Source organism: Filicampus tigris, chromosome 13 (assembly GCF_054856515.1).
Source record: "Filicampus tigris isolate MCC_2025a chromosome 13, RoL_Ftig_1.0, whole genome shotgun sequence".
NCBI classification, from domain to species: domain Eukaryota; kingdom Metazoa; phylum Chordata; class Actinopteri; order Syngnathiformes; family Syngnathidae; genus Filicampus; species Filicampus tigris.
Window position 1 is genome coordinate 3613385 of NC_141229.1, and position 24817 is coordinate 3638201.

General features: G+C 42.7%; 1 protein-coding gene across 6 annotated transcripts in view; it reads right to left on the reverse strand.

Annotated features, from left to right (window-relative positions):
* Positions 1 to 24817, reverse strand: part of fndc3ba (fibronectin type III domain containing 3Ba) — a 99271-nt gene that overhangs the window by 48009 nt on the left and 26445 nt on the right. For 3 of the 6 annotated variants that reach the window (XM_086049196.1, XM_086049190.1, XM_086049191.1), the window contains exons 2-3: positions 19529 to 19674; positions 15726 to 15801 (exon numbers count right to left, since the gene is read on the reverse strand). In XM_086049196.1, coding sequence (XP_085905322.1) covers positions 15726 to 15801; positions 19529 to 19645 — 193 coding nt within the window. In that variant the 5' untranslated portion in view covers positions 19646 to 19674. Of the gene's footprint in view, positions 1 to 15725; positions 15802 to 19528; positions 19675 to 21229; positions 21593 to 21637; positions 22035 to 23733; positions 24149 to 24817 lie in introns of those variants that run through there. The other 3 variants (XM_086049194.1, XM_086049193.1, XM_086049192.1) reach the window with 3 other exon arrangements.

Genomic DNA, 24817 nt, shown 5'->3' on the forward strand with positions numbered 1-24817 from the left:
TGGCTTGGGAAATAGGAAACGTGGCTCCCAGGTTGACAACAATTCAGCATTAACACTGTTACATATTTAGACGTCGCCGGAATAACTCCGCACGGTGCACTTCCAACATCCGTGGCGGTTCCTAAATTCAGGAATGACCTGCCTACGCTTCCGGCCTTTAGTCACATCCTTCCAATATTACTCACTTGGCCCCCCATCTTTTCCTCCCTTTCATCCCCCAAATGATGCCCTCTTTCCTTCCCCGCCCCGCCCGACTTCCAGTCAGGTGGAACACACACACACACACACAGGGGTAGCGTGTGTGTGCGCCCTAAGTGTGTCAGTGTGGTGAGAAGGTCACAGGTAAGCGCGCAGACAGACCTCCTTCAGTCCCGTCTACCCGCCATCCGCCGCGACGGGTATGAAAGTCGGCATTGAGGAGAAGCTGACGCGCACGCCGGCCCAAAAAGCACACTTTGCTGCCGATAGCCTTGTGCTCGGCAAATAGCGGCGTTTCTTGACACACACGCACATTCCCATCCGCGGCCCCCTAGACTGGACCCAAATGGCCCGAATACCCCCCCACCCCCCCGGAAAAATACAAGACACTCTTTGTGAGCTGCCCTTCACGTACACACACAGCTGTAAGCCACATGCCTGCCATTTCGGAAAGCTGCGAATAATCGACCGCTTGTACGGACGTGTACGCGCGCGCGCGTGCGTGCGTACGCGCGCGCAAACGGCTTGCGCGATGCGCCCGACGCCAACGTGACGTCACAACTTCCCGTGCCTAATCTGAATGGAATTCCGCACGGCTAGTCGGTAAGCCCGACAAGAGGATCCATCAGCGAGCCGTCCGCATGTCCGTCAATCGGCGACGTCAATCGGCGGTCACACTTCCATTCGGCTATACTTCCGCAGGCAACGCCATCAATGAGACATGTCTCAACTAGAGATCGACCGATATGCTTTTTTTTCAGGGCCGATACCGATACCGATTATTAGTAGTCAAGGAGGCCGATAACCGATATTTGGAGTCAAACGGAAAATATTGGCACCAAAATCTAAAGTAAAAATTACTCTTTAAGCATGTTTATTGAACAATGTTTCAGGTTTGCATAATGTTGACTTTTTTTCATTTATTTTTTTTTTTATTATTATTTCAAGAAATTTTTAACAATATACATCTCTGTTATAAAATTCTAACAAAAAATTCAGGGAGCACCCGGGGTTGTCAGCATGTCTTCAAAAGGATAAATGAAAACTTAAACAATAGCGCCATGTGGTTTTCTACAGTAAATTTAAAAATTTTTAAATGACAGAAACGTTAAAACTTTCACATATCTTTGTTTTGACTTCCACAGTTTTAAATTGATTTATTGTGGGCCAGCAGAGTTTTAAAAAAGGCAGATGCCAATATTCGTCGAAAAGCCAAATATCGGCTCAAATATTTTTTTTTTACATAATAACAACATTCACAAAGAAATAGATGACCTATAATGACCGATCAGCTAATATTGAGGCACGTACTTGCTAATGCACGCACACATTGTGAATCGAGTCAATTTGCGGAGGAACTCCGATGTGTTCTGTTCCTCTTTATCTGCCGATTAGCGTGGATCTTAAACATCTGTCCATCCATTATAGGTGGCGAAAAATGGCATCAAATTAAATCGCACTAATAAACTAACCACCAGAGGGTGCTGGAACAGCACAAATGGAAAAACAACTTGGGCTTTTAAACAGATTTGCTGCTATTAATATCGTGACACCACGACCACGATATATTGTGGCAATTTTAATACCGCGATATCACGATATTTTGCCGATATTGTGACATCCCTAGTAGTTTCAGTTTTTGGGTTTTTTGTTTTTTAAGCATTTTTGCTTTTATTGGCAAGCACCCACGCACACACATACATCTACACGCTACACGTGTCATGCATTCAACCTTACAGTCTCGGAAGGAACGCGTTTGCGATCTTGCCCGACTTCTTTCTTCCATACATTGACACACACGCAAAAAACACACAGGGGGGAAGTGATGTAACATTTCATCAGATGTTTCCCATGATGCAGCTGTCAAAGCCAGCTGCCAGTGGGCCCCAAAGTCACAACACACACAGGAACCCAGAACGACCCTCACACTGTCTGCAACCAACGCATTAACACACGCTCACAATACTTTCGACGACATCTACTCGTTTGACAAAAAGATGTTTGTTTTGTTTTTTTGCACTTCACATGTGGTGACCAGACGGAGCGGAGAGGAGACTCGATTGGGAAAGCGTATTGTGTGTGTGTGTGTGTGTTGCTTTTCTGTAGTAGTATGTGATCACCCTCGAGATCTCCTCTTTTTCTCTGGGGACCAAACTCTACAATGGACACTTTTAATTTGGTTAAACTGTGTGTGTTCTTGTTTTTCTATGCTAGTGTGGAACCACTCTTGACGTCCCACCTTTAATTTAGGGATATTTTTTTTCTTTGCGGGGGCATTTTTGCTGGTGCACCCGAGAAAAGTGCTACGATGAGCACCTTTCAGTCCAATTAACCGTGTATGTGCGTGTGCGCGCGCGCGTGTGTTTGTGTGTCAGCTGTGACGTGGCATTGCCTGGAAGTTATGTAAGCGTCAGCGGTGTCATGTTATCTGTCCTCTGAGCCCCGAGACCCAAGGCGCTCCCACGATTGCTTCCCCTGCGTGCGCGCGCACACACACACACACACACACTAGCGTTTTTCTTGTGTCAACCAGCCGAAGTGTCCTACAAAGAGAAATGTCCCCTCAGTAAAAAGTGGGGTGTCAAGTGTGGCGCCACACTAAAATAAATATACAAGAACACATTCACACACAGAGGTAAAACACTTGTGTGTTTTATGTGTGGACCAACTAAAAGGTTAGGTGAATAAAAGGTGGGCATTTTTTTTTATCATGACTAAGGTGGTGCCACACTAAAGCAGACAAACGAGAATTCAAACATGCACAGAAACACACATTAGCATTTGTCTTGTGTGTACCAGCCGAAACGTCTCAGCAAAGGCAATTGTCCCCTCAATAAAAGGGGAGGTCAAGGAAGGTGCCGCTTAAAATAAAAATACAAGAACACACAAACACACTTGCAAGGACAACACACATAGGAAGATCGGCCAAAATGTCACCTCCATAAAAAGGTAGGATGTCAAAGGTGGTGGCGCATTGAAATAGAAAGACAAAAATCATACACACACGGCCACTAGTACTTTTCTTGTAAAAGATAGTGTCACACTTAAGGGGAAAAACGAGAACACATACACTCGTACACTCGACCATACTTGTGTTTTGGAACCCCTAATTTACCTATTAAAGGATTGTTTTTATTTTATTATTTTTTTGATTTTTAATTAATGGAGGGCAGACAACATTGAAGGTTTATCAGCATTTTTTTTTTTTTGCCAGCGTTTCATTGACTAATGTTGGGGAATTACCCCGCAAAAAATGCTTTTAATGGACGTCAATCAAACACAGATTTTTCAGTATTCCAGGGCCGGCCTGGTCTCTATCCTCGCAAACAGCGAAGGTGTGGGCCAGCCCAAAATGTGTCCCGTCAATAAGAGGTGGGAGGTCAAGTGTGGTGCCACACTTAACGTGGAAGACAAGAACACACACACATAAACCCTCAGTAGGAAATACGGGAGAGAACTTCAAAATATTAGCGCCACATCCCAGGTCAAACACGCGACGCAATCCGGTGAGTTTGGGAGGGGTTCGGTGGCAGGGAGGGGCAGCCGAGGAGGAAGCGGGGGACTTCCTGCGCGGGCCACTGCCCCGGGTAACAATGCAAAAGAGCGTGCGTGAAACTAGCAACAGGCGCGATTACGTTTTTTTTTTTTTGTCCTCATTCTTTAAGCCAAGTTGGCAGTCGGCATGTATTCCGAGCGAATCGCTGATTTGCTTGGGAATGTAAGTCATAACCTGCATATTTTGCAGAAGGGTGCTTACAGTAAGACCAATAGTGGAAGGCTACCTGCTATGTGTGTGTGTGTGTGTGTGTGTGCGTGTGTGTGTGTGTGTGTAAGGTATGTGTAAGCACATTTCTGCTTCCGACACGCTTTCATAACATAAAACTGCGTCATAGAAGGCAACACAAAGGGAGCATCCTCAATGACTTCAGGGCAAAGATGTCAAAATTACTCGATTATTTCACTACTAATTGATTATCAAATTAGTGGACAACTAATTTAATACAGTGATTAATTGTTTGGAGTCATCGTTTAATTTTTTCTTATTTCAGCCTCTCAACAGTAATTATTCGCAGATTTTTGTAGTCCATTGAAGCAGACAGATTTTTTTTTTATAATTGATATTAATATGCTGATTCTTTTGTTGATTAATTGAGGAATCGGCAAAAAAATAATCATTTCCATCCTTTATTAAAAACAGGACTTATTTGAAATTGAGAAAATGCACAAACAAATGCATTATGATCCAGTTGGTGCTTTCGTCCATACTGTCAGAAAATCGGCAAAAAATGTTGATCGATTCGTTGTAGCTTAATTGTTGCACTGATTGATTCTAAAAATATTCTATAGCGACATCCCTGAATTAGGGTCGCGAGGGCGATGAACAAACCAGGAATTTACTAAATTGAAAGTTGTCTTTCAACTCATTCACTACTGTGGACGTTTCTTGGGCCATTGGAATTCAGTGTAACTAAAAAAAAATTGTAAAAAAATGTGACGAGGGACTTTCCAGATGCATTCCATTTGGGCGCCATATGGCTTGATTTTGCAAAAAGCAACACAGAAGGTCTTTTGAGTGTGTCCTCGTATGACATTTTAGCATGATTACTCATTTTCAAAGAACCAAAGCGAAATGCGTTTCACCCCCCCCCCAGCGACTGAATCAGCAGAACGAGTGCGCTATAAAAACCGATCTTCTCATCGCTGCGGTCACCGGCAGTCGGTCGCCGGGCGGACTTCCCGAGACTCCGGTTGCAGCCGAGCAGTGAGTGGCGCTCCTGTGAGCCGGGGGGGGGGGGGACAATTACCACGCAAACGGATGTAAATTTTTATTTCCGCACTGCGTTTGAAGAGGCAAAGCTGCATCGAGTTTAAGGATTTTGCTTTTTTTTTTTTTTGTATTGAACCAGCAAAAGTCATATCCGCTGTAATTGAATCGCAGGTCCTCTCTCAGGAAATCAACCTGTGTTTACTCAGGTTGAAACCGTCTGTTTTATATGAAAGGCAGAACAAGTCAAGAAGTTTATTACCTGAATATGATGTGATGTGAGCTTTTCATATTCCACACATTTGACCTCTGGGGGAAGTATAAGGTCAGTGAGGTGCGGTTCAGGAAATTGCAGCTATACGGAGACGTATAAGGCTTCCCTCTTTTTCCTTTTAATACTCAAACATATATACTTGAAAATAAAAGCTAAAATAACAAATGTGATAAAAAGGAAAATTACTAGTTAAAAACCAAGCGATAATTTAAAAAAAAAAAATAGAAAAAAAAAAAGCAGAATTTGAGATAAATAAATGATTGAATAAGAATGGCATAATTGTGGTTGTCCAAGGAAGACCTGAACTCCATATTATTCGGTTTGTCATTTTCTTTGAATATACGATGTGTCGGGACTGGAGGATTGTGGGAAATCAGAGAAACATTCAGGCCCGCCCTGATTTTTCCAGGCCCACCCATTAGCCACGTTCTGGCTCCGCCCCTGCCAGAAACATCCGCAAAAATCAGCATAAAGTCTCCCAAATTTCACACGCCCCAAAATCAAATCAAGTGAACAAAATATAGTAGTATAATTTTACTTTACTACTATTACTATTACTTTTTTTTTTTACACTACAATAAAATACATCAAATTGGACTTGCCAAAGCCGGCCAACAGTAGCAAGGGAATTTAAAAAAAATCTTTTTCAAACAATCAGCTGAAAATTTGTCATCGGCCCCAAATTCCGATCACGTGATCCAATCGGGGGGGGCAACCCTGATTAGCATGTCAAGTATTAGCGTTGACGCCTTTTAAAAAATGCCAGCACGTTCCTATCGCCCGGGGGGGGAGTGGGGTGGGGGGGGGGGGTCAACTCTCTGACCCCGCCTCCCCCAAAAGGAGGAGGCTTACTGCAGACCGACCTACTTGCTGCTGGATCTGCTCCAGAGTAGAGAAACGTAATGTCTGGAGGGACTCAGCAGCTCTGCTTTGTTCTCTCAAAAAACACACACACACACAGCAGACCAGCTGCGCACACACACAGATGTGTACACAATTACACATAAAGGCGCTCATACACCAAGACAAACATGTCTGCGAGAAAAAAAAAAAAAAAAAAAAAGTAGACAAAAGCGGCGCAACACCTGGACACTTGTGTCTAAACTTTTGAAGGAGTCACGCTGACACACGCACACAAACACACGCAAACACGCGCGCAAACACTTGAATTCTGGGACACGCTGACATTTGCGTACTTTACACCGACAAATCACACTCGACGCACCTGGAACAACGCACACACGCGCCGTGGGGATTTGCCCGGGATTATTCTCTTGAAAAAATTCGGAGGAAACTTTTGTCTTGTAAAATGACAACGTTGCGTTTATTTTTGAGTAGCTACAATATTGAAAAACGGACTTCTGCCTGATTCTTGCTATATCGCCTTTTTTTTTTTTTTTTCCCCGTGTTTCTCGTAAAAATCGTGACTTTTTTTCTCATTCAAATATTCGGACTTTTCTCATTTAGTTGTGACAGGATGCTGCTCATTTCAATATTAAATATTCTTGTTAAATTTTTACTTTTTCTTGTCACGTAGTCGGAAATCTTAAAAAAAAAAAATGTTTTTAAGTAAAATGCTGTTTTGGGAAATTACAACTTTATGCTTGTGCTGATTGTCGCAACTTTTGCTGGTCAGCGCAAATTTATTCTAACGAATATCTTGTAAAAACTATTCTCAATATTTCTTATTCTCGTTAAATAAAATAAAAACTCTCTTGAGTGACTTTATTCCTGAAAATCATAAATAAAATAGTCATGAAATTGTAGGTTTAATTTCCGTAAAATATTTTTTTCCCATTGCTCACTTCTTCTAACAGCTACACCATTTCTGATAAAAAATAATTTTTCATTAAGTTTTTTACTTGTAAAATTACAACTTTATTCGTATCAAAAAAATTTTCCTCACACGATCACAACCTACATTTTCGTAATATAACTTTATTAACGTTTCCTAATAGCTATGTCGTTTTTCTCGGAACTATGGTATGCCTTTTTCACTAATGACTCTTTCGTCATATTGTTCGTTAAAAAAAAAAAAAAAAAAAATGCAATATAAAATGACAACTTGTGACTGCATTTTCATCTTACATTGTTATTGTAAAATGACTTTTTTTCCATTGATAGAATAGAAAATGCCAACTTTTCTTTGTAAAACGTCAACTTTTCATAAGGTAACAGCGGGAACACACAAATGCTTAGCGAGCGCCAGTAATAATAGTCGTTCTTCCCAGAGGATAAAGAATGCATGCCGTGTATGAACATTGGCAAATTGTCTGTTAGTTACTGCACCGATTTTTTACTCGATCATCCATCACTTTGCGGTTAAAACCTTACAACGTTAATGCTAGTTTCATCCGCTCGTCCGTGACGTTTTGGAGAGTGCGTTAGCCTTGAGCTAACAGCCTTTTGTAAGACGATGTCGCTTTAGTTGACGACACAAGTTGTCATTCTTTTGGTCGTGCGTTTCGAGTGTTGCTATACGAAAGGGGGGTGGGGGGGGGCACTTCGCTCGCTGCCCACCGGTGACACGGCCGCCGCGCGCCCCAACGTACAGGATCCAGACGGCCTATGACTCATTATATCCATTCCCTAATCAGTCGGGCGCGTCTAGCGAGGAGGCGCAACAGCTGTCGGCGAGTAAACACACTCGGCGGAGTCCAATAATCGTTTCCTGCTTCTCCTCCTCAAACCTTGACCCAGTAAAAAAAGAGCAGCTTTTGTACACCCCCCCACCCCCCACCACCACCACGCACCCTCCCTCCATTCCTTCAGGATGAGTCACGGCCCTTTGACAAGCACTTTACAGCTCCGGTTTTCCCAGTTTGATCAAAGGCGAGCGTCCGCTCCACTCTCACATCGCCAATTTGTCCCTTGTTTTTTTTTTTTTTTTTGGTTTTGTTTTTTTTTTTTTTTTTCGTCCGAGAGACTCCCAAAGCCTCATCGTGATGGAGTCGATCCAAGTCCAACTTGAGCAGGGACTTTCCCAGAATACTCCCCCCCCCCGCCTGCCGTCCAACATTCAGCATGTACAGCATAGATGATGTGTAAGATTATATTTGCAAGGGCGACTGGGGAACAACAACAAAAAAGTACATTCCTTACCACACACACACACACCACACACACACACACACACACACACACACACACACACACACACACACACTTTGTCCAATCAGGCCAACTGAAAGCTTACATGATGTAAACAATTTCATGTGGGAACTGTCAAGAAGCCACAAAATTTTTTTTTGTTTTTTTTGGGGGGGGTGTGGCATTTTCATGTTGTGAAAACATTTTTACATTCAAATCATTTGGACTGACCCAAAAGCACAAAAAAGCTGGGACATTTGATATCAATATACCGCGTCAGATTTGGAAGGGGGTATAAAAAAAAATTAAAATTAAAAAAAAGGTTCAAATATAAGAAATGCTTTTAAAAAAAATACATAATAATAATAATAAATATAAGAATTAAATATGAAAAAAATCGAAAAGCACTAAAAAGTTACAAATATAATCCTCAAAATAGTACGCAATAATAATAATGATAAATAATCATTATTATTAACAAAAGTTAAACAACATTGATGTTATGATGATGTAGGGGAGTAATTATTCAATTGAATATACGGTATACCTTCAATTAAAAAAAAAAAAAAAACAGTCTCGTTATACATGACAAAATGTCGCCCGCTGAAATACAAACAAACACCATTTATACATAAATAAAACAAGAGTACACAAAAGAATCAATAAATAATTCTTATTTGTATACATACTGCAAATTTGACCAACTACTGAGCAAAAAAATGATTTGCATATCCTCCAATATACACCAAATAATGTCCATTTGAAAATGTGCATTAAAAAAATTATTTTGGAATAACAATGACACAGAAACAGAAAAAGGCCTCCTTGGGTTCCTTGTAAGACATATTAAAAAAAAATTGTCATTATTTATCTATTTCTTTATTTTATAAAATGAATTTCTTGTGGCGTAAAAAGAGTTAAGCAGCACCATACTTGTTAAGTTTGATACACTTTAAAAAGAATGCCGGCATGTGGACTTTTATTTAACTGTTGTGGGGCGGAATTAAAACAAGATGAGCAAGACGAGAAGACGACGGAGAAGGAGGAGGAGGAGGAGGAAGGGGAGGAGGAGGAGGAGGGCAAACATCCCCAGCTGTACCCTGAACGTCAAGCGAGCCAGGAATTTCATCCCTGGAAAAGATTCCCTTTCTTCCCTCTCCCCTTCTGGAAAATGCAACCCTTTTTTTTTTTTTCTCACACATGAAAACAGAGGCAGCATTCTCCTCCTCTTCCTCGCCCCCAACATCCGCCCCGCTCGCCCCCCAAAGCGTTGCCAGCAAACTTCCCGAGTGCGCGGCCGCCGCTCGGTCCGAAGCGACTCGGCGGCAGCGCTCGGGGGGGGTCAGCGGCGAGAAAAGAGGAAGTTGCCACGCCCACAGCGCGGCAGACACGAACAGACACGCTTGGTGTGATTCGCTCACTTTTTTTTTTTTTTTCCCTTTCCTGTTTACCTTTCCTCCTCCTGTCATTCGTATTTCCACCCCACTCGCCTGGCTGAACGTTGCCTCTTCATGCCCCTGGCGGCGAGGGCATCGGGTTCAAAAGGGAGAGCAGGGCAGGGCAGACGACAACAATCGACTTGGCTTCTCTTTACAATTGGCGGCAGGGTAGGGAGGCAAACTTTTTTTTTTTCATCCGGCCCACTGACTATTTACATTAGGGATGGGCATCATGGGAGGGGGGGGGTCGTCACTATTTTTCATCAGTTCTAACAGGACAAAATACACGGATGCGTGCTCTTAAGAACCCGATAATCGGGTTTTAAAATATTGAAAAAAAATATTGATTGGATGTAAACATAGTCATTGAGGTATTTTGTTTCTCCTGCATATCATCCAAATCCGCAAAAAAAAAATATTCGGCTTACACACGTTTACGACCCGGTGTAAGCACAACCAGGCCATGTCTGCCATCTAGTGGTGAATGGTGATATTACAACTTTTATTCATGATTCTTCTTTCTTTTTTTTTTTTAAATAATCAGCCGATTCATCGGTTATCAGGATTTGTTTTCAGACAGTTATCGGAATCTGCACCAAAAAAAAAAAAAAAAACCTCTCTTGTAGTTCAAATGCCTCATTTTACTGACTTGTGCCCCCCAGTGGCGACTGACCGCAACGGGTGAATTTCTTGAAATGCCTAAAAAATTGCACATTCAAACCAAAATGGCAGCCAACCTGTATGTTTCACAGGCCGCTAATGATTTTTTGGTGCATGCTGTCATGACGGACACGCCTGCCGGATTTCTTCGGGCACACTGCTGGAATCAAGGAATCGGTAGCGCCGTACGACGTGCGCGGGCGCACTCGTAGTGTGTTTAGCGCCATCTAAACAGACAGCGCCAGACTTTCCACAATATGTCTCTCTCAAGCAGCTATTTCCTCACGTCCTATCCAAAGCCACCGAGGGGCAGAAGTGCAGACTCAGACAAAAAAAAAAAAAAAAAAAAAAGGAGTGAAGCGAAAGCAAGCATCATCCAGCCGACAGACAAAAATAGAAGACGACTAAATATATTAAAAAGTGAGGAGGCCTCCGCAAACCAGAAGGGAGGAAAACATATTGCACAAGCAAATTCCGATTGTGTTTTCGGAGAATTGCTTCCTGTCACTTGAGAGGGCGAGGTTGCGAAATGAGACGTCGTCATTAACGACGCACACTGCAACGCAAAAACATCAAGAAAAACGGGGCCGTTTTGAGGAACTTTGAGGTTTGTTCTTTTAGTTATTTGATCTGTTTTGAAAATGATTTGTTTTTGCTCTACTTTTTTTTTTATAAAAATAATCGTGTTCCCCAAATTGAGAGAAATATGAGAAAAAAAAGAAACAAATACAAACATTTGAAAAAAGTTAAGTATTTTTTTATTCATTTTGATACAAAATGAATGTTAGTAACTGGTTTGATTTTACATTTACGCGTTTATTTTGGGTTTGTTATTTTTTTGGTTTTTTATTACAACTTTTGGCCACAAAACCCAAAAATATACTGTACATGGAGATTTAAAAAAAGTCTTGTTTAAAATACTTGTTTCAGTGATTTGCTTGAACTTATTTGTACTATGTATTTTTATCATGTGTAATTTGAAAAATTATTAATTTCCCCCAAAATTTAAACAAATACAGAAAAGAAACATTCTTTTGCAATTACATTATGCTTAAGTTTAATTAAATTTTTTATTCATTTTTACGTTATTTTATCAATCTTTCTCAAACTGACACAAATGCAAAAAACTTTGAGAAAAAAAAAAAAAAAAAAAATCAAGATTTTTAAAAATTCAATTCAAAATTGTAATACTTTGTGTTTTTGTATTTTGAAAAATGAAATTACTTTAATTTTTTTATTCACTCATTTAGATGAATTAATCCCCCCCCAAAAATTATCCACGGGGGGAAATTTATTTGAAAGCCCAGTGACCCACTGATGATGATGATGATGATGATGTCACATCCTGGCTAGTTGGCCGTAGTTTCCTGCTCTCCATCCACCACCTCCACCGCCACCAACCGCCCGCATGCCCCGCCCCCTCCCCCTCCAGGCCTCATCAGCCCACATAAAAGTCCAACAAAGAGCAAACAACACCGTAAACCAACACAGCCTTGTAAAAACACACACACGCACACGCGCGCGCACGCGCACAAGCGCATTCCAGAGTGGGGTGCTCGAGCACACCCTCCAGATTGTTGTCCTTTGAAGTGAGTGTGGGAAAGCTCTGGGGAATGGTCTTGGTGGTGGGGTGTTGACGGGGAAGAGGGGGGGGGGGGGGGCACGAGGGGTTTTGGGGAGGGGCGGGGTTACCCGATGAGTTGGCATGGGCGGTGATGCTAATTAGCAGACTGATGGAGGCCTGGCCTGGACACAGTCCCCCCCCCCCCCACACACACCCCCCTCCCTCCATCAATATTGCAATTGCGATTTACTATGCGATTTTTTTTTTCATTCCCAAGGATTTTTTTTTTTTTTTTTTTAACAAACGTGCAATAAATTAATCCGTATCACAATAAACAATATCAGATGTATTTTAGAGACACGTTGACTCGCAGTCTATTAAATGATCACTCCAACTTCACGCAATTCCACCAAACGAGAGTGCCGTAAATATAAGTTCCGGAGGTCAGCCTACAGGCCGACTGAAATGAGGCCATTTTGTTTTTTCCTCGCCCTCCAAAACAGAAATGCAGAAATTGCATTTCGACGTCTTTTAAATTCGATTCATTGTTCAGCCCTCATTCGCAAATATCCTCGCCTCCGTTATTGTAAACCTCACGAAAGCCATGTCCAATATAAAAAGAGCTTTGCCGCCATCTCGTGGCGCGCATAAGGCTGTTACAAACCTACACACAGATCTAAACGAAATTTTACAAAATCTCCTTTTTTTTTTTTTTCCTGCCCAATGTTGGACCATTCACCAGAAAAACGCGACGCGCCCTGGAGCTGCCGCTGTTCTATTAATAGTTATGTTAAAAATATTTGCATCCAATGACATCACAACGGGAGGCGGGAAAATCGAGCAACAGCCTGCCCTGCGAAAAAAAAAGACCCACCCCCACCCCCCCAGAAGAAAAAAAAATGACAGTGTGTGTTTAAGCTTGTGTGAGCTGCCACACACCATAAAAAGTTGCGTGCGTGCGTGTCTGTCTGCGTGTGCGTGTTTTCACCCCCCCTGTGAACTGGGGGCTAATTTGCCAGAGAGGGGATGTCTTAGGCCTTAAGGTTATGTTTGAATGCACATATTATTAACGTGGAGGACCACACACACACACACACACACAGACACGCACTGTAAGGAGGTCAGTAGGTTTAATCGTAGGTGGCGTTTGGCAGCATCAGCCAAGGCGAAACCAAATTAAGATTTGGTGTGTGCGTGCTCATGTGTGTGGGTGCGCCCTGCTGTGTGTGTGTGTGTGTGTGTGTGAGCGAGAGAAACAGCGGTGGAAATTACCTGAAGTGGCTCAACTAAGGTTTTTTTTTATATATATATATATATATATATATATATATATATATATATATATATATATATATATATATATATATATATATATATGTCTATAAAGTGCCCTCTGTTTTTGCAAACGTGCATAGACCGATGCGGATGTTCTGCAGCCAAAATAGATTCTTTTATATGAAAACATCAGCCACACACACACAAACACACACAGACACACACACACACATCTGTTAAGTGCAGCTCATTACCAATAACGGGCGGCTGCCTTCAAACTCGTTTGTAAGCGAAACTGGAATTTTATTATCGCGGACTCATCAAACTAAAAAAAAAAAAAAAATTGCATAACTTGGAAGGCCCTCGCAAACTTTTCATAAGTCACGTGCGCTTGTAAATATTGAAGACCTTTCGGATGTGTTCACACTTGCACGGCGACACAAAAGCAGACTTGCTTGTTCGTTTGCGGGCATTTGAGTGAGACGGCGATATTTGCCAAAATGCCGAATATCGGCGGCGATAACACTGGCCAGGCACAACATTTTTTTGGGAGGGGAGGAAGTGCCAAAGATATTTCAATGGTCATTTTGAGTCCAAAAAAAAAAAGGACATTTTTTTTTCTTTGAAACCAGCGTGGAGTTCCTTCTGGAAAGAGACCAGAATATTGCCCCCCCCCCCCCCAAAATAAAATGGCACCTTGCAACCAAATTGGCCCACTTTGTACGCCGATAGGACAATGCCTCCACCCCACCCTAAATTCCTCCATTCCTCCGTCTCCATCCTATGCCCTGAAGTGACTTTTTTTGTTTTCAGGTATTCTCTACGCCCCCCTCCCCTCTAAGATGTTGCCCTAAGGGGGGTGGAAATCCAATTACCTGGCGGGCGGAGTAAAGGCCGGTGGGCTTTAATGAGATAGCATATCGCACATGGGCGTGGAACACCAGGGGGTGGTCCACGAGGGGGGGAGTTCAGATGTGTATCGGAGCCGAGCCGGACGGAACAACGGGGCTCTTTCAAAGCTCTGCTGACATCATCAACATGAGACGCGGTGATGCAAGATTACGGGGAATCCCATCTTCCCCCCCCCCCCCCCCCGCCCCCTCGCAAAGAAAGAGTGACTGAGACACTCTTTGACTTTGCTTCACACAATGAAAGCACTTACTGTTCCCATCACCGTTGTACGGAATGGGCACCGGTAGGGCTGTGCAATTAATCGAAATTCAACTACGATTATTACATTCCATCATTACAAAATCGGCATCATCGTAAAAAAACGATTATTAATACTAATTTTGAGTTGTTTTGAGGCAGGCGCCTTCGAGTTACTCCCCCGCGCCGCCCTCTCCAAGCTAGCTAGCTAGCTAGCTACCTAGCTACACAACGAATCTATTCAACCATCGTTTGGTTTACGATGATGTTATGATACGCCAAAGCAAGAAAACACCGAGTAAGATTTGGCGTCGTCCGCCACGCAAATCTTAGTCGTAGAAACACCGAACGCAGCAACCCCCGCCCATCAACATCGGAGAGACACAAAAAAGATAACAGAATCGATTGCCCGGACAAGGCTTCCAAATGTTTAGGGCACAGACTCCACTTCAGCAATCGGCACGAGTATGTAACAGTCAACAATTAAATTAGTTTGACCCAATCAGCATCTTAAGTTTATCATTGATCAGAAGCAAATTACTTTAACTTTGCTTACTATGTGTAAATGTAACTTTAAAAACAAACAAAGGTCTAAATGTATAGATGAATAGCACGTCTGTAATTCTGTCAAAATTGGCATTTTGCTCCAAGCAATTCACTACTTTGGCAATTTATAAGTGCACACAGCAAGTTAACTTGTTTGTTTGTACAAGGAAACCATACTTTAATTTTTTTTTTTAATTATTAATTTAATAAATGTTGTTGGGTCCAAAACGAACTTAAATCATTATAGCGTTTCAAAGAACTTTGTCTTAATATTTCTTACATGTTTAAACCCGTTCTTGTTGTTGTAGCAAAAAAATAAATAATCGTTTGAATAATCGTGATTTCAATTATTACCAAAATAATCGCGATTCATATTTTTTTTCCCCCCCATAATCGAGCAGCCCTAGGCACCGGTGTCTGCTTGCAATGACTGCGATACGTTCAGGGTGTCCTTAAACGGAGAGCTCACGCAAAACAGTAAGGAAAGGTTCGGACTTTTGCACAATGCACTTTCCGAAAAAATAAATCAAGTTATGAATGTGGACAATTGATGTTGCCTTTTTGTCAAGCCAAGACAAATTATTGATGCGGTGGGTTCCCTAAAAGGAAGACACTTTCCTGCATGGCAAAATTCCTCTGTTTCAGTTTACACACAAGACATTGTTTTTGCATTTTTACGGGAGCCAACTTAAAAACTGAGGTTCACAGGCACACGCACACACGCACGCGCCGACATCGCTATGACAACCGGCAAGAAGTACTGACCCTGGATGCATTGCAGCGAGCCGTCCTCTGCCCGGATGGTGAACGTCTCCCCCGGGTTCACCTGTACCAGGATAACCTGCGTCCAAAAAACACACACAAGTTTAGATGCGCGCAAGGAGAAGACATCACATTGACGGACGGCGGTGACATAACGCGGCCATTAAAAGCGCGGCGGCGCGCCCCGCGTCCCCGCCTTACCGCCATATTGTCGGCGTGCGGAGGGTTGAGCGTGTACACGTGGCTGTAGACGTGAAACAGGTGACCCTCCATCGCACGCACGTGCACACGCCGCCGCCGGTGCGCTACAGGTGTCCCGCGGTGCAAAAAATAACAGTCATATCCTGCGTTTGGAGTCGGCGTGCTCGCCCATTGCGGCGCCAAGCCGCTCCTCTTCCTCACACACGCACAGTCACACACTTCCTGCCCTGCCGGCTGCTGCAGCGGCGGCGGCGGCTGCTGTTGCTATGGGAACAACCGCCGAGTGCGGGGTGACCCACGGGCTGAGAAAAGCCCTCCGCCAGACCGTGTGGGCGGAGGCCCAGTATGGACCGAATCAGCTACTTAACTGCAGATGCCGGCGCTTATGCTAATGAGCGAGTGCGAAAAACATTCCGAAAATCACATGTGTCGTTCCTGTTTTTCCACCCACCCATTCTTTTGACATGCATCTACGGCCACATAATTCAACCGACTCGCGTCGTTCCAACTTTAACGCACTGCAAAAATTCATGCCTTGCAGGCTATCATTTTTCTCATTCCAGAAATGCACCGTTTTCCCAAAATTCAACATTTTCAAGCCAAAATTTGCCATTCATTCCCAATGGGACATTCAACATACGAGGTTTACGTCGTTACCCAGGGCTGCACAATAAATCGAAAAAATATCAAGATCGTGATATTGGCCAATTGAATATGCATATCGCAAAGACATGCAATCATTTTCTTCTGGAATTATATGTTTTTATCTGAATTTGAGCAGCCAGCCGCAAACTTAAATGTGCATCGCCGCCCAATAGTGGCACACGATAGCGGAGAATTACAATTAATTAGCCAAGAACACATTGACCTTGCTTATTTTGCTGCGTGAAAAAAAAAAAAGTACTTCTTTCATTAGATAATAAAAATGCCATTTCTTTAGGTATAACGTTATATATCGCAATAATATCGATCATAGTCAACATCCATCTCGCATATCGCAAGTTTTTCCAATATCGTGCAGCACCTATTTGAAAAACATTAAGCTCATTCAATTCACCTTGGGAACAATTTGCAATATTTACATTTACACTCACCAAATATTTGACATTTTCACAATAATATTCCAAATTGTTCCATCCAAAATATTCACAAATTCCCATATTTGACTAAATTCACTTCGGTTTCCCCCCACATTCATTCACTGATTCACACCATTCCAATTCAGTCATAGTATTCAAGGGTACTACTTTTCTCATTCCAAAAATTCACAATTTTTCCAAAGTTCAAAATTTTCAACCAAAAATGATCTGTTCATCCACAATGGGACAGTCAACAACGGACGTCAATTCTATGCATATTTTCGCTGTGCGTGGGGCAGCCCAGTCCCCGTCACCTCCGGATCCAACAGAGATGAATTTTTGGAGGTCATTGCCGATTCCGATATCTGGCAGAATAAAATTTAGATTGCCGATTAATCGTCTGATTTATTTAAAAGAGATATCTATACATACACATCACCCATCCTCATATATCATCTCTCTTCAAACAAATATACAATTCAAATAATTTTCATTTTCAATTAATATTGTAAGCGGCAAAAATTTGACATAATTATAAAGTGTCAGCGTTCGATCCCGCAATAGTTACGAGACAGGCGGTGAGCGGGAAAAGAAAAACAAAGCCGGCATCTGTAAAATTATTTATGCAATGTCAGGCATGCATGCTGCTCACAGCACAGACAGTTGCAAAAAAAAAAAATATTACAAGGCTCAAGTTCACATAATGACATGCTCGAGTTTTAGTTGGAAAAAACTTGATTTGATCTGACTATTTAAAGCAACGTGTTTTTTGTTCAAAACTTGCGACGAAGGACGGCATTTCCTTGAGTTGATGAGGCGATTTTTTTTTTCTGTGCAGAACACAGGGCATTTGTTTGAGTCGGGTTGTTGATTTGCGGAAAAAAAAAAAACTGGACAAATTATGACCTTATTCAAATAAACCCTTTTTCATATTTTCCATCCACATGTGGACTTTTTTCGATTCCATTTCTTCTAGAAATGACCAAGACCATCTGTCTGCTTTAAAAATTCAAACGTTTGCCAACTCCTCGTATAAACAGTACATCTCGGGAAGATGACAGACAAGCCGTCAGACTCAATACACACACACACACACACACGTAGATAAATGTGTATAATCATCGGTCTCCATTTCTGGTTGCACACTAAGTTTAGGCTGCAGGGCTTTGGAGTTAAAAAATAAAAAAAAAAGAGCGCTCTAACTGCTAGCGTGCCGCTGCCAAAAACACCCCCTTCCAACCCCAAGCACCGCCAGCACCAGGGGAGGGGAAGATAGTCCACTCCCGGACGACGTGGCCCGCTTCAGACACAGCAGAAGCATCGTTAAAAAGCAGTTTAGCAAAAATTACGTTTTTTGGGGTTTTTTTTCAAAATAGTTTGACTCGACAACATCACACAAGCGCTTAGTAATGAAACTAAAAATAGACAGACATTTTACAACTATGTACATGTCAGTGTCCAACAGGATGTGACTCAGCTAGATGGGACAGTGCTGACTGTCACTGTGGAAGTGTGTTCTTGTCTTTCTATGTTAGTGTGGCACCACACTTGACAGCCAACCTCCGTTGTGGGGACATTTTGGTTGGTCCACACAATTATGAAGCTATTTTGTGTGTGTATGTTTGTGTTGTTCCGTTAGTGTGGATGGCACCACCCTTAACTTCCCACCTTAAGTGAGGGGGTGGGGGTGGGGGGGGGGGGATTTCACTTTGCTGGACCATTTTGGGTGATACACACAGGAAAATAAGTGTGTTCTCTTTCTGTATTAGTGTGGCCCCACTATTGACACTCACAATTAATTAGGGCCTTTTTTTGTGGGGACATTTTGTCTGGTCTACACAGTAAAAATGCCAGTGTGTGTGTGTGTTCTTGTTTTGCTCATTTAGTGTGGAACCAACCTTGACATCCTACCTTTTGAGGAGGCACGTTGGTCGGTTTACACAAGGAAAAATGTGTGTATGGTCTTGTCTTTCTGGTTTAGTGTGGTCCCATCATTGACGTTTCCCTTTAACTGAAGGGACATTTTGTTTGGTCCACACAAGAATGGTGGTCTTGCGTGTGTGTTATTGTCCATCTGTGTTAGTGTGGCACCACCTTTGACAACAATACTCTGCTGTGGGGACATTTTAGTTGATCCGCACAATTCAAACTCAATTATGTGTGTATGTATTCTTGTTTTTTCATATTAATGTGGCCCAACCATTGAAGTCCCAAATTTATTAATGGGACATTGTCTTTCACGGGCTGGTTCAAACAAGAACAATACTTGTGTGTGTGTGTGTGTGTGTGTGTGTACTCTTGTCTTTCTATATTATTTTGGCACCAGTTTTGGCGTACGGCTATTGTGGAGCAGTTTGTCTTATACCAGGTTATTTTTGCTGCTCCACACAAGATAAATGTATGTGAGTTCTTGTCAATCCGTCTTTGTGTGACTGTGTGTGTTGCAACCTGAGGCAGTGGCGTGTCCGACAGGAGAACGAATGAGGCACTCGCAGAATGAGGGTGAGTGTGTATGCGTGTGTTTACCTGCTGCGCTGCGTCACCGTTAACCATGTGCGGCATGAGTGGGACCTCCCCGTTCAGGAGAGGCGGCGGAGCCAAGTCCAGTGGAATCTGGTCTGTCATCATCATTGTGACGTACATTCATGGAGAAATTCACTCAACTGCCCTACCTGGGAAAGTACAGAGAGAGACATGAGTCAGGCACACACGCATGTATTGCACAGGATGGAACGTTGCATTTCCCTTGACATGGCGCACATGTCCAAGTGCTGCCATCGCTATTAAAATGTTCGGTTTTGGCGATGGACGACTTTTGTATTTAATACAGAGCACAAACGGTTGATGTGACCTGTTGATGTTACTCTCATACCAAACAAAACAAAGAATTACTTGGTGCATTTAAAAGAACCACATACATTTGCCTTACAGCCTGCTAGCTTAATGCTAACATAATGGAAAACGCCAGAAATGGGCTCATTTATGCGGCTGTGTTCACACTTCAAGCAACAGATATTTGAACACAAATGGTGCAGCAACATATTTAGGTTAGCAATGTGACAAGTTAAAAAAAAAAAACATGGAATGAGTACTTCAAACACTTCTAAAATACTCCTTAACAATAATCGGAGAAGGCGTTCCCCGAGTTGTAAACGAAATGAAGGTTCCAGAATTTGTACTTTGAAGGCTTTCTCTCACCAGATTCTTGACTAGCGAGATCACATAAATGCCCCCCCCCCCCAAAAAAAGTCAATTCTTTCCAGAACCCAACACACGATTTAAAAAATTATTGATGCGTTATACTCAGGTTCAAGACTCTATTCCAAACAGACACTACATTTTGACACAATGTCAATCTTGTCACCTTGCTATTTCAACAGACAATAACAGGCATATATTCTTCATCCTCAACAAAAAAATCCTTAAAAAAAATGTAAAAATGTAAATGTGATAGTGCCTCTATCCACTGATCCCGGCCCGGCCGATGCATCGGTGCACCCGTGATAATATGAGCCATTTTACCCCAAGGATAAAGAATATATGCCTGTGATTATTGTGATATTGTCTGTCTACATTTATTGCCCCACCTTTACTTTTCAAATATCCGTTGTTAAAAGCTAAATGTTGTTCGGATTCTTGAATTCTATTCAGTCAACTTCAAACGCGCCCCGGTAATGAGCCTAAACAAAACATTTATCATTGTGGCTGCAGATTGCACCGGTGTTTCAAATATTTCAACTTGTTCGTGTAACTCATCGAGGTCGCCTTAAAATTACACGCACACACACACACCCCGATCCGTGTGTCACTGTGCGTCTTCGCTTTCAGCCGCACATCCTCTTGCACCAAAAAGGTCTTCAGGAGGGTTAGCAGATCACACAGCTGCGGCTCGCACTGTTGAACCATAAACACGCGCGCACACTCATCCATGCGTCCGCACGCACGCACGCACGCACGCACGCACACGTCACCCTCGCCGTGTTGGCTCTGCCTCAACAGTTTTAATCACACGCTGCGCTCCGACCGCAAAGTCTTTTTCTCCAGCCGAGCCCCGCTCCCAGCTCGGCCTGGCCATCCTGCCTCCAACGCGCGCACGCGCACACGCGCGCATTTATGCAGCTTCCAGGACACATCGTAGACAGATGGTAACGCCGCTCGCGACGCTGCCAGGAAAAAGAGAAGAGCAAGGCGGGAGGAGAGAGAAAGAGGAGAGAGGTTTCACACAACCTCGAAAGTTAGCTTAGCGCAGACGTAGCCTCAGCTGTGTGTTTTCGATGCGCTCCATTCGGAAAGTCACAAAAAAAAAAAAAAAAATCTGGACCAGATTGCAATGACGCCACAGACCACAACAAGAAGGCCAAGTCCACAAGTCAGGCGGCATCAAAGTCAGCTATATTTTTGCCTTGATGTGAAGAGACCCGCCTCCCAGGCATGATAGAACAACTGCGGGGAAGTTCACTGGTAACAGCAGCAAGAGAGCAAGTTGAATTCAGCATCTACATTGTGTGAGATGTATGCTTTAAAATGTGCAGAGAAACACGACAAGAAAGTTAAGAAGCGCGTGCATGTCAAATGTATACGAGAGTGTATATACATAAACACACCGGGTGCATCGAATAAAAAAATGATACACACCTTAAAAATTGCTTATTTGACCCATTGGCGTGATATGATATGGTTTGTAGACAATGACGATATTGACGTCTGTGTAACAGAATAGAGGATGGTAATTACCACTCAATTTTTTTTTTTAATTAAAAAAAATAGTGCTTCTCTTGCACTGACACGTTATTTTTACATCTTCGATTGAAACAGTAAATAATAAAAAATAAAAAAAACTCTGCCTGTGTGAAAGCCACATGTCTAAGCTCTTGAATTCTTTTGGAATTATGTTTCTGTCGGCTACAGGGGCTGAGAGATTCATCATTTTGTGAGTGTTGAATTTCTGGGAGAACTTCAGGTTTTCTAGGGTAATTCAAAAAGGCGACCGACGGTTTTGGGGAGCTTTTGAGAAAGGCGCTTTCAACCTAAAGGTATTTTTTTTTCAAGAATATGTTCCCAGCAGGCCCACTAGTTGAAACACGGCATTCGGATTCATTTTGCGTTTGTGGAATATAAGTTAAGCAGCAAAATGCACTCGTTTTGAGCCATCCCCGGGGGCGGCCATTTTGTCACTTTTGTCGGCTGACCTGTTTTCTGAATCTGAGCCGTGATTGGTCGTTGTGAGCAGTTGCGATGTCATTTTCAGTGGACAGAAGTGACAAAATGGCCGCCCGCAGGGATGACTAAAAACGAGTGGATCAACACTTATTCCAAAAGCAATATTTATCTGAATGTTTCAACTTGTGGGCCTTAAGAACAACTGTCTTGAATTATCACAGGATAATAATTTTTTTTTGGTGTGTATTCAATTTACGATTAAAAATGACTTTGGGATGGTGTTGTGTTGATGTGCGGCAGTATGTGATAGCAATGTAAGGTATAATGAACTTGATGGGGGTTTTTTTCATTTAATTTCCCCAAAACTAGCGATTTTCACCCGGCAGCGATGATCTATAATAAGACAGTATATCCACATAATTAAGACATAAGGAATATTTTATATACACATACACACCGAGTGCACTTTGAATATCCACAAGGAAAACTGCACGTAGTGGGCTAAGGAGCTTTGTTGGCCACTTCTAAGAGCATTTACAGCAAATACACAAAAGGTTAAGTCCAACTTAGCCTCAAAATGAATAGTTGAGCTTTTGTCTGGTCAAAGTGGTTACTTGCTCTAATCTCATTTTGTTGTGTCTGCCACCATGAAGTGGCCTTCCAGGAGGCGTGCTGAAGCGTTTTTCACCCAACGCAAATGACGCGGCTGATACAGGCACGCGCCACTGAACTCAATTTAGCTCACTTCACAACAACTTCATAACAAGCAGCAGTTTGCCAGATAGTGAACATTTTGTTCGAAAAAAAAAAAAAAAAAGAGGCTTCAAGCTGTTTGATGTCACAACTAAGGAGAATTAGACGTTGTGCTTTTAAAACGAACACCTTTGGCTTCCGCTAGCTTAATGCTCATACACGATGCAAAATACACGGGCTAACGGATAGCATGTTTGGTTATCACGCCATCACAACATCAACATCCTCGCAACATCACAACGACCAATCACAGCCGACCTGTTTTCTGAATCTGAGCCGTGATTGGTCGTTGTGAGCAGTTGTGATGTCATTTTCAGTCGACAGAAGACAAAATGGCCGCCCCCTGAGATGGCTAAAAACAAGTGCATTTTGCTGCTTAACTTATATTCCACAAACGCAAAATTAATCAGAATGCCGTGTTTCATATCTTTGGGTTGACCTCCGCTTTAAGGACGCTTAAAAAAAAAAATCAAATTAATTACGCTGGCATTGTATAATATAGCACTTGTTACTACCGTTAGCGGCCGGTGGCTAGCAGCTAGCTACGAATCGAGTGCCCCATATACGCTGGCTAGCCGAGTCGTCACACTACTTTTCAAAACCCAGTTTAAATCGGTGAAAATCAAATTAATTACGCTGGCATTGTATAATATAGCACCTGTTACTACCGTTAGCGGCTGGTGGCTAGCAGCTAGCTACGAATCGAGTGCCCCATATACGCTGGCTAGTCGAGTCGTCACACTACTTTTCAAAACCCAGTTTCAAATCGGTGAAAATGACTCTGCCCATATCGTGTGTATCAGTCGCCTTTTGTTTACCTCATTGGCCTCGGGCTACAAAGCAACGACCACACGTCACACACGCACACACACACATCTTTGTGCCGCGCTCTCAGGTGTCACCGCCACACACAAGCGCCTGGGATGCATTCAAGTCCCTTTTAACGTCCTATCAGCTGACAACTTCAATCTGTGCTGGCATTTAATTGGTAATAGACATGTATGCGTGTAAGAGTAATTTAAAAAAAGAAAAAAGAAAGGAAAAAAAAAAAGAAAAAAAGAGAGGGTCGGGGCTGCTAAATATGGTGGGAAACTGCCACCGACACCACTCCCATTCAAGCCCGGCTCCTTTTACAAAAGGTATTCAGTGAAGGAGGGACCCACTGTCGCTCTTTCACACACACACACACACTGAGATTGTGTGAGTACCTTCTTAGCTGAGGTGGAGTGGAGGAGACATGGAGATACAGCAAATGGGGGGGGGGGGTAGAAGGGTGGAAAGGAATGCTGTGCTGAAGTGAACACACACACATGCGCGCACGGACGCACACACTTGGGCAAGACAGAGGGCGGATTTATAAAAGATGGAAGCTTTGGAGGTTTCCCACATCGGCCAGCAGCACATACGCAGTCGGTGCAATTGCATTGGGTGACTGCGTGAGTACCCTCCTCCCGCCTTGTAATTGCAGTAATGATACGTCGTCCACGGTGAAGAACGGGCGGAGCGGAATGCAAATGGACGCTCACCCGACAAACAAACACACAATCACGCAAGACTTCTAAAACCGTGTAGCGACAAGTTTCCCGGCACCTCCTTGGGGGTCCAAAGGCGGACATGGCAGCTTGAGAGAAAAAAAACACAAAAAAAAAACAACACGCATCTGAAGCGTCTCTGCTTCTCATTCCAAACGTTTCATCGATGTGAGATAAGACTGGAAGCCCAAACAAAACATTCCCTCAAAAAGTAGTGCAAGAGAATCCATCAAAAAAAAAAAAAAAAAAAAAAAAAAAAAAAAAAAACGCAATCCAATTAGATGGTTTCAGCGCAGGACCGCATTTTTTCATTTTCAAGGAACTTTTAATCATTAGACTTCCTGGAACAACAAAGGTTCCAATCAGATGC